Below are 11,039 nucleotides of genomic sequence, written 5' to 3'. Positions count from 1 at the left end.
TCACTAGGCCACCAATGCTTTAAGTAGATAGGTTTTCCATGAGTTCCACAAATTGGGCCAGTTCAAGCGAATCAAATGAGCCTCATTTCATAAGTTGACCTCTATGGGACGTTTTGCGCATAATGATCATGGGCTTTGATCTGTGACCCGTGACACTTGTTCCTACTTGGTTCTATAACATCGATGGTTGAAAAAAATACTTCCAACCACCCTTTGAGTCATTTTCTTTCCTCCTGATTTGTTGTCGTAACATCAAGAGCTTTAATTGTTTTCTTTGTAAGAGAAGATAAAAGCTCGTTCCATTGATTTGTGTTTAATCAATTGATAAAACTAAAAGTTTCTCAAGCAAAGTTTAAAGTTATATATGTAATTTTTTAATTTTGAGAATTTGTTTCAATATATATATTGAAGTTTATAATTTTTTAAGAATAAAGACTAAATTGATAAAATGTGTAAATGTTAAAGTTTAATTTTTATTAAATTTTAAAATTAGGATCAAATTGATAAAATATGAGAACATTAAAAATTAAATTTATTATTATACTAACCAAAAGTAAAATTTATTAATAGAAAAAGTAAATGTCATGAATTATTTAAAATTGACATAGATTAAATCATTTATGTTTTTAAAAAGTGATCAATTTAGTTAATATAAAAAATGAAGATTATTTTTACTAGAGAAAATCTCACTTTCATGAAGTTCAATGGGCTGGGTAAAGTGGGCTGCCACAGAGATATAATTGTAATAATGGACGTAAGAAGAAGTGTTAGTTATTCCCTGGCTGTAGCAGACATTAATGGAAGCACGGAATCCACGGAAAAATCATTCTTTCTCTCTCCTTCTTCCTTTCTTTCCTCTGCTCCTACAGCTTTCTGTTACTCCCATGTCTAAACTGTTCTTCATTCCAACTCCTCTGCAAGAAAACAAAACTCACCTGCTTTTTACCTTCTTTTTCAATATTTTAATGTTATAAAACTTTGATTCCTCCATCTTGATTTATCATCTCTACAATACAAGAAAAGAAATGGGATACTGTTAGATCAAGCTTCGGATTTTTCTTTTCTTTAAAAAAAAAAGATAATTATGGTGTTAAGGTTCGACGCCAGGGATGTTTCCGGATTCAAATTGTTGTTTTCCTTGGCGATCATGTATGGTCTGATGTCGTTTGTGGTTCACTCCGTTATCTACACAAAGTTCATTAAGCCTTTGGGGATCGACGCGCCTCTTGATCGATTCTCCGAAGCCAGAGCTGTCGAGCATGTTCGAGTCTTATCACATGATATTGGAAATCGACAAGTGCGTCTAAATATCCTTTAACTTCACCACTTCCGCTTGTTCTTTATGCCGATTAAATGAAGCTTTCCATAATTCCTTCTTATCCGGACTCAAATAAGTGTAGGATGAATGCTCATTATTCAAAAGTATGCTCAAATTTTGTCCAAGTTTTCTCATCTATTTGCTATATCATAAGCAGATTCGAATCCAGGGGCCGGCCGCTGCTAAGATGAAAAATTAGTGTTTTGACTCTTTAAAAATTTTTAAAATTTTAAATTAGTAAAGAAAAAATTTTACTTTTAACCCCTTAAAATTATGAAAATTTAATTTAATTTATTACAAATTTAAATTTCATTTTGGCTCGGTTTTCTGACTTCGCCACTTCCTATACTTATATATATAATAGATATATTCAAAAGTAGGATTCCTTGTACGTATGTGCTTTAAAGAAACTGAACAGTTGGAGTAATTAAAATGTTTTGATTGTATGAAGGTTATTAAAGTGAAGTTGAACTCTGTGGAGAGTAAAATTTATTCTAATCTAGTTGAAATGGAAAAAAAAATGTAATAAGAATTGTTAACTATATTTTGTTTCTGTCATGGAGCTTGAGTTTGTTTTTGTAATTATTTGTGTTTTTTCTTTATTCAATAGGAAGGGCGTCCGGGCTTGAGAGAAGCAGCTGAGTATATTAAGGCACAACTGGAAAGGATGAAGGAGAGAGCTGGATCTAATATTAGGTTGGTATGCAATACATTTGTTTCTAAGCTGAATTAGTTGTTTGATTAGCAAATGGATTTTGTATTCTCGTTACTCTTCTGAAGATGCTCGCTTAACTTGATTTGGTTCGTGACATAATTTGCAGAATCGAAATTGAAGAGAATGTTGTTAGTGGGTCATTCGCTATGTTGTTTTTAGGCCACGGCATATCATTTGATTACAGAAATCTTACCAATATTCTAATGAGGTAAGTTTCTGAAATTGAGTAGAACTTTTTGGGTTGGATTTGTATATATTGTGTTAAATCCCAAATCCAATGAAAGTAGTTGGGGAAATCCATTTTCTTGATTGGTGTTATATACTGGTTCTTTTATAATGCATGACCAGAGAAAGAAATTGTTCAACTTGCACCTGCCATATCATTTACGGTGTCAAATATCAAAATTGTGAGTGAAACTTTGTTTTTCAAGCTTGATCATGGATAAGAAAATTGAGCACAATATCAGAAAGTTCTAGTTAAGGTGTTAGACTCATTAAAAATGAAAGGAAAGAGTTATTGATATCATTGTTTACGACATTTAAAAGTAGTGATTGGTGAGTAATTTTTGGCTTAACCATGGAATCAATGTCAAAGGATTTATTAGATTATAGATTCCCCAAAACTTTATAACCTTTGGAGTTGTAGACAATGAGGCAATTTGTTTGTCTTGAAGCTTTTAGCAAATGGTATTATCTTCTTTCTTTTATATAATGACAGGATATCCTCAATAGACTCAAAACACAGCGATCCATCAGTTCTAGTTAATGCTCATTTTGATACTACACTTGGTTCTCCGGGTGCTGCTGATTGTGGTTCATGTGTTGGTATCTACATTGAATATTTTAGCTTGATTGCAGGAATTATTTTGGCTATATTTTGAACACATCTATCTGACGCTTTGTCCTTTGCAGCATCACTATTGGAAATCGCAAGAATAATCATAGACTCTGGATGGGTCCCACCTCGGCCTATAATTTTATTATTTAATGGTGCAGAAGAATCTTTTTTACTGGTAAGGATATGCTAATGCTTTGTTTTTAAGTAGACTTATTAGTTTGGTTCAAATGCTGCAGTTTTACAAAGAAAAAGAAGTTTAATTTATCATGAGTGATATATTATAAAACTTGAAAGAAGTTTAATTTATCATGAGTGATATATTATAAAACTTGAAATGCCTAAATTTGCTTTAGTAGACATATATTTTGGGACATATGTTGACAAAACTTCAGACCCTCTCAATAGGAATGATAGCAAGGAGTAGTGCCAGTGCTAAGGAGAACAGCAAGACGTAAATCAAACTGGCAAAACCAAACCTTAAGCTGACACTATTTTCTTAACTTTATCTGAAGATTCAAATCTTCCTGAACATTCTATTCATATAGACATTGTATTGTTTTTCTTCTGATATGTTAGGGAGCTAATGGCTTCATGAGGACCCATAAATGGCGTGATTCCATAGGAGCTTTTATCAATGTAGAAGCGACTGGGACAGGAGGTCTAGGTAGGATATAAATCAGTGCTAATTTTTTCTTTTCCCAAGTGCTGAAATCATTGTTCATACCAGTGGTTATGTCATTACTTGAGCAAACTTTGTTTTAATGATGTAATAAAGAGCTGTCTGTGATAAATTAAGCTATAATTTATTTCATACCACCTTAAACAAGAAAAATATCGAAAATTACTCTCAGTAGACATGTATGAACTTCCTTTTTTTTTCTTTTTTTTTGTTATTTGTCATGCCTAAGCTACATATTTGTTGAAACTACAGATGTAGTCTGCCAATCTGGACCTGGTTCTTGGCCTTCGTATGTCTATGCTCAATCAGCCATATATCCCATGGCAAATAGTGCAGCTCAGGTTTTACTTTATCCTTTTCTAGTATATATTCTTGTTCTAGTGCACATTATTTTTTTTGGAGCTTCTACTAGTTACTTTAATTTATTGTTTAAACACGTTTCCTTGTGAAGGTAATCACACCGTTCTTTATTTCTGCTGACCATGAAAATATTTGTACTTAGTTCCTATTCTGTTAAACCCAACTTTTTTTTCTGCACCTGCTTATATCGATAGTATAACTGAGTCAAACATGAATGGTTCAATATCCTTGCAGGATATTTTCCCTGTTATTCCTGGAGATACAGATTACAGGATGTTTTCCCAAGATTATGGCAGTATTCCTGGCCTGGATATTATTTTTCTTTTTGGTGGTTATCATTATCATGCCTCCTCTGATACAGTGGACCGACTATTGTATGCATTATGTCTTCTCCTGTGGTATAGAATCAATTTAGTGGAAATTTTTACTTTTTGTTATTATGCACTTCCACTCACACATACATGTGCCCATCTGTTTTCAATGCAGACCTGGTAGCATGCAAGCACGTGGAGACAATTTATATAGCATGGTTAAGGCCTTTGCAGAGTCTTCTAAGCTTAAAAATGACCATGAAAGGGAATCCCTTGGTGATGCTCATGACTACAATGATGAACAAGCTGTTTTCTTCGACTACTTAACTTGGTTCATGGTAGGTTCTGTTCATGTATATATGCACTTGGCACTAGTGTTTCTTTGGTGTGTATATTAAACGTTTTCATTCTGATTGTGCATGTTTCAGATTTTCTACTCCAGAAGGATAGCTTTGATGCTTCATAGCATTCCCATTGCCATCTTCCTGATTATGCCTTTTTTGTTACGTATGATGAATTATGGGTTATATTGTTGTTTTGTGACCCTCTATGATTTTGTAAAAGGTAAAATGGCTGCAGATCATTATTTTATTTGACAATTCTTATCTGTTAGCATTCCAATCTATACTTAATAATCAATGTACTACTGTTTTTAATTAATAATTTCCATTAATAAGTTCTGCTTCTGTGTTCTTAATAGCAAATGGTTAGGTCTCTTTAAGCTGCTTTGTAGTGTGGACTACTATAATGTATTCAAATTTGTTGGATATTTTGCAGGAATGATCCTCCATGCTACTGGAATTATGCTGGCTATTATTTTCCCAGTTATATTTTCCATCCTGAGACTGCTATTTTCTAGTTATGGAATGAACTGGTTGGTTGTATATCTTAAGCTGGAAGATGCATATGGGATATTTTTTTTCTATAGTATTGTTTGAATGTCAAATATCTGAAATATTTCTTGACGTGCTGAAACTGATATGCAGGTTTGCTAATCCCTACTTAGCTTTCTTGATGTTCACTCCCATTTCACTTATTGGTCTGTTGATCCCAAGAACCGTTTTTCGTGTTCTCCCCCTTTCTCAAGATGTTTCAATTCTCAAGACATCAAAAGAGGTAAACATTTTAGATTCAATTTTTATTAACGAATTTGACTGAGAACTAGCTTATTTTGCTATGTCCAGCACGAATTGCACCTGTGCGGTTCTTTTATGTATGAGCTTATACTTGTATACCCTGTATGTTTCCCAAGTTTCATTCAAGTTACTGCAAACATGAATCTCACTTAACCATGACTAAAGGATAAAAGTTGAAATACTGAAAATGTACTTTTTAAGTGTTCTGCAAGATAATAACTGAATCTTGCCCACCTATGCATATATTTATGATCACCAGGTCAGTTAGGATGCATGCAACAGTTTTAGCAGTATTTCAGTTTGTGTGCTTAATATGTATGGTATGTGGCTAAATGAATCTTACAGGCACTATCTGATGAGGCAAGATTCTGGGGAGCATTTGGATTTTATGCTTTATTAACTTTGGTATGTGGTCTGATCAGTGTCGTTTGCTAGTTAAAAATCATGCATTGATTTTCTTAATTTATATAATATAAAGAACTTTGGCTATAATATAAACAACTTTGGAATGGCAGGCTTATCTTTTAGCTGGGTTCACAGGAGGTTTTTTGACCTTTTTCGCATCTGCTTCTATGCTTCTAGCCTGGATCTCCTTTTACCTGTCAATCAATTTTTGCGGTCATCAATCTGTCAGGTATTATTTCCCGTAAATGTTCAATTGCATATCCTCTTCATGAACTATGAGTATATTGTTGTTTTCAGTTTTTACTCGTTACCAAGCAGTTATTTTTTTGATGGAGCCGGTTGTTAGTTATTTTTATCATACTTTCCATTTTTATTGTCCAACATTGGTATCTGATGTATAACGGGACATAGTTATAGGGATATTTATTAGAATATACCCATACCCCATACCTTGCCCATACCTTTCCCATACCTACCCATACTTTGGAAAGGTCAAAGTTATGGGCACCAAATATTTATTTAGTGTTGGGCATGGGAAAATAGCAATTTTTGGTCCCTAAGTGAATAGTGACTTTGCAAGGTGGTCCTTGAATCTCAACTATAAATAGGCCAACCATTGCTCATTCTCATCATCCCACATTTGCCATTCTCTACTTAAGGCATTGTTCTCTCTCCCTATTTGTAAAGTTTCACTTGTATTTTTGGAGTGAAATATATTTGGTAGTGCCCGAGGACGTAGGCAAGATTTGCCGAACCTCGTTAAAATTCTGGTGTTCTTTACTATTTATTGTTCATATTTTGTGAATTTGATTGTAGTGATTTATTGTGCTATTAAATTACGATAGAGGGATATTCTGGCTAGGAAAGACTTGGTACTTAAGTGATCCTCGTGATCCACCTCTCTTTCCTGGGAATTGAACTTAGTGTGATTTTTCAGTACAATAATTTTACTCTTTCACACGCTTCCGCGCAACAATTGGTATCAGAGCCAGATTCGTACTTGGGGAATACGACCGTTTATGGTACTATTCACGTATACGGCACTATTCACGTATACAGTACTATTCACGTATATGGTACTATTCACGTATACGGTACGGTTCACGTATACAGTAGTTGGGATTGAGGAGAAAAATGGCAGCAGCATCGTCATCAGCAAGGACTACTGTGACAAATGCAAAATTTGAAGTAGAGAAATTTGACGGTACCAATAATTTTGGTATGTGGCAGTGTGAGATCCTGGATGTCTTATGTCAGCAAGAGCTGGATATAGCCCTTGAAGAAAAACCTGACAAGATGGATGACAAGGAGTGGGCCAAGATCAATAGACAGGCGTGTGGTACAATCCGCCTATGTTTGGCCAAAGAGCAGAAGTACTCCGTCATGAGGGAGACATCAGCGAAGAAGCTGTGGGATACATTGGAAGAAAAGTTTCTAACGAAAAGTCTTGAAAATAGGCTTTATATGAAAAAGAAACTTTATCGATTCACGTATGCACCCGGTATGTCGATGAATGACCATGTGAACTCATTCAATAAAATTTTAGCAGACTTGCTAAATTTGGATGAGAAATTTGAAGATGAAGACAAGGCATTATTGTTGTTGAATTCCCTTCCTGATGAATATGATCATCTTACCACCACATTGCTTCATGGGAAGGACACGATCACATTTGATGCAGTCTGTAGTGCGTTGTATAGATCTGAGACTCGAAAGAAAGATAAAAGAGATCACAGAGATACAACAGCAGAAGTCTTAACAATAAGAGGTCGTTCACACAGCAGCAAATCTGGTAGAAGGGGAAAGTCCAAAGGGAGACCCGCCAAAGATGAATGTGCCTTTTGCCGTGAAAAAGGGCATTGGAAAAAGAATTGTCCTAAGCTACAAAAGGGCAAGGCTATTTCTAATGCATGTGTAGCGGAGCATGATGAGGAGTCAGACTTTAGCTTGGTTGGCATGGCAATGGCATGTCAAACGGATGAGTGGATTTTGGATTCAGGATGTACTTACCATATGTGTCCTAATAAGGACTGGTTTTCTAGTCTTGAAGAACTAGAAGGTGGAGTTGTTTTTATGGGCAATGATAGTGCCTGTAAGACAATGGGTGTAGGTACAATCAAATTGAAGAACCATGACGGCTCAATCCAAGTTCTGACAGATGTTCGCTATGTACCCAGCTTGAAGAAAAATCTCATCTCATTAGGGGCCCTAGAATCTAAAGGGTTCACAATCACTTTGAGAGATGGATTACTAAAGGTAGTAGCTGGGGTATTGACGGTGATGAAAGGCACTAGAAGAAATAACTTGTACTATTTAAATGGAAGTACAGTTATTGGATCAACATCAACAGCTTCTGCGAAAGATGCAGATTCAGAGGCTACCAGGTTATGGCATAGGCGATTGGGACATGCTGGTGAAAAAGCTTTGCAGACTTTGGCGAAGCAAGGCTTGTTGAAAGGTGCAAATTCTTGCAAATTGGAATTTTGTGAACATTGTGTTCTGGGCAAGCAGACGAGGGTAAAATTTGGTTCAGCAATTCACAATACGAAAGGAATTCTGGACTATGTTCACAGTGATGTGTGGGGACCTACCAAAGTGGCTTCTTTGGGAGGTATGCACTATTTTGTCACTTTTCTTGATGATTATTCAAGAAAAGTATGGGTGTATCTAATGAAAAGAAAAAGTAAAGTTTTGGATGCATTTCTGAAGTGGAAGAAGATGGTGGAGACTCAGACTGGTCGAAAGGTCAAACGACTTCGATCAGATAATGGTACTGAGTACAAAAACGATCCATTTCTACAAGTATGCCAAGATGAGGGCATTGTGCGACACTTCACTGTTCGAGATACACCACAGCAGAATGGGGTGGCAGAACGCATGAATCGGACTATACTGGAGAAAGTTCGATGTATGTTGTCCAATGCTGGATTGGGCAAGGAATTTTGGGCTGAGGCAGTTACATATGCGTGCCATCTAATTAACCGATTGCCATCAGCTGCAATAAATGGAAAAACTTCGATGGAGATGTGGACTGGTAAACCTGCTACTGATTATGATTCTTTACATGTTTTTGGTTCCACTGCATATTATCATGTAAAAGAATCTAAGTTAGACCCAAGAGCAAAGAAAGCATTATTCATGGGTATAACTGGTGGTGTAAAAGGATACCGTCTCTGGTGTCCTGATACAAGGAAGATTGTTTTCAGTAGAGATGTAACTTTTGATGAATCAACCATGATGAAGAACGAGGATTCACAAAAGGATGACAAAACCAGTAGTACTTTGCAGCAGGTGGAGTTTGAAAAGGTTAATGATGATCCAGCTAATATTGAAAGAACAAATGATGAAGAAGTTTCGACCCAAGAACTTCTACAGCAACAAGATTCAATTGCATATAGGAGGCCAAGAAGAGAGATTCGTAAGCCTGCTCGCTTTGACGATATGGTGGCCTATGCACTTCCAATTGCAGATGATGATGTTCCTTCTACTTACACAGAAGCAATAAGTAACCCTGATGGTGTAAAGTGGAAGTAAGCAATGAATGAAGAAATGCAGTCTCTTCATAAAAATAAGACCTGGGAGTTGGTGACACTACCCAAGGGAAAGAAGGCAATTGGATGCAAATGGGTATATGCAAAGAAGGAAGGATTTCCTGGTAAAAATGAAATTCGATACAAGGCTAGATTGGTAGCAAAGGGTTACGCTCAGAAAGAAGGAATAGACTACAATGAAGTGTTTTCTCTAGTTGTGAAGCATTCGTCTATTCGGATTTTGCTAGCCTTGGTTGCGCAATATGATCTTGAACTAGTTCAGCTTGATGTGAAGACCGCGTTTTTACACGGTGATTTGGAAGAGGAAATCTATATGACTCAGCCAGATGGATTCAAGGTTGCTGGAAAAGAAAATTGGGTTTGCAAATTGACAAAGTCGCTTTATGGATTGGAGCAATCTCCGAGGCAGTGGCACAAGCGATTTGATCAGTTCATGAAAGGGCAAAGGTACACAAGAAGTAAATTTGATCATTGCGTGTATTTTCAGAAGCTACAAGAAGGAACTTTCATATACTTGCTCTTATATGTTGATGATATGCTAATAGCATCTAAGAGCAAAGTTGAGATTGAAAGATTGAAGACTCAACTCAATCTCGAGTTTGAGATGAAAGATCTAGGAGAAGCTAAAAAGATTCTCGGCATGGAAATATGTAGAGATAGAGCTCATGGCAGAGTTAGCTTGTCTAAGAAGCAGTATTTGAAGAAAGTACTACAGCAGTTTGGTATGAACGAGCAGACCAAACCTGTAAGTACCCCGTTGGCTTCTCATTTCAAGCTTTCTGCACAACTATCTCCTTCGACGAATACGGAACAAGAATACATGTTGCAAGTTCCGTATTCTAATGCAGTGGGTAGCTTGATGTATGCAATGGTGTGTACAAGACCCGACATTTCACAGGCAGTTAGTATAGTGAGCAGGTATATGCATAATCCTGGAAAAGGACATTGGCAAGCTGTGAAATGGATTCTACGGTATATTCAGAAGACCGTAGATGTTGGATTACTGTTCAAGCAGGATAATACACTTGGTAAAGGTGTTATTGGGTACGTTGATTCTGACTATGCCGGTGATTTGGACAAGCGAAGATCAACCACCGGTTATGTGTTTACACTTGCTGGAGGACCAATAAGTTGGAAGTCTACACTACAGTCTACAGTTGCGTTGTCAACCACAGAAGCCGAGTACATGGCTGTAACAGAGGCTGTAAAGGAGGCTATTTGGTTACAAGGTATGGCTAAAACCTTGGGGTTGGTTCAGGAGCATATTAACGTGTATTGTGATAGTCAAAGTGCTATTCATTTAGCAAAGAATCAAGTCTATCATGCACGTACAAAACATATCGACGTACGATTCCATTTTGTGCGGGAAATTATTGAAGAGGGGAAAATTTGTCTTCAGAAGATCAAGACTGCAGATAATCCCGCAGATATGATGACCAAGGTGGTAACATCAACCAAGTTCGAACATTGTTTGAACTTGATTAATATCCTGCAAGTTTAACAGTTGAAGAAGGCACTATCAAGTATTGTTGTCAAAAGCAGAAAGAATTGTGTGAAGATAAGATTATCCTAATCAAATCTTCAAGGTGGAGATTATTAGAATATACCCATACCCCATACCTTGCCCATACCTTTCCCATACCTACCCATACTTTGGAAAGGTCAAAGTTATGGGCACCAAATATTTATTTAGTGTTGGGCATGGGAAAATAGCAATTTTTGGTCC

At 36.4% G+C, this 11,039-nt stretch overlaps 1 protein-coding gene across 3 annotated transcripts in view; it reads left to right on the top strand.

The window, feature by feature from the left end:
• The first annotated feature begins 782 nt into the window (after positions 1–782).
• The window catches only part of LOC107916803 (endoplasmic reticulum metallopeptidase 1), a 36,166-nt gene continuing 25,909 nt past the window's right edge, over positions 783–11,039 (top strand). For 2 of the 3 annotated variants that reach the window (XM_016846176.2, XM_016846175.2), the window contains exons 1-14: positions 783–1,297; positions 1,929–2,014; positions 2,140–2,241; positions 2,752–2,858; positions 2,946–3,046; positions 3,448–3,535; positions 3,803–3,891; positions 4,145–4,284; positions 4,397–4,559; positions 4,650–4,785; positions 4,999–5,095; positions 5,208–5,337; positions 5,703–5,762; positions 5,873–5,991. In XM_016846176.2, coding sequence (XP_016701665.1) covers positions 1,085–1,297; positions 1,929–2,014; positions 2,140–2,241; positions 2,752–2,858; positions 2,946–3,046; positions 3,448–3,535; positions 3,803–3,891; positions 4,145–4,284; positions 4,397–4,559; positions 4,650–4,785; positions 4,999–5,095; positions 5,208–5,337; positions 5,703–5,762; positions 5,873–5,991 — 1,631 coding nt within the window. In that variant the 5' untranslated portion in view covers positions 783–1,084. Of the gene's footprint in view, positions 1,298–1,928; positions 2,015–2,139; positions 2,242–2,751; positions 2,859–2,945; positions 3,047–3,447; positions 3,536–3,802; positions 3,892–4,144; positions 4,285–4,396; positions 4,560–4,649; positions 4,786–4,998; positions 5,096–5,207; positions 5,338–5,702; positions 5,763–5,872; positions 5,992–11,039 lie in introns of those variants that run through there. The other variant, XM_041103062.1, reaches the window with a different exon arrangement.

Source organism: Gossypium hirsutum, chromosome A01 (genome assembly GCF_007990345.1).
Source record: "Gossypium hirsutum isolate 1008001.06 chromosome A01, Gossypium_hirsutum_v2.1, whole genome shotgun sequence".
NCBI lineage: Eukaryota > Viridiplantae > Streptophyta > Magnoliopsida > Malvales > Malvaceae > Gossypium > Gossypium hirsutum.
Note: the sequence above shows the minus strand (reverse complement) of the source record. Positions and strands in the feature narration are given on the sequence as shown.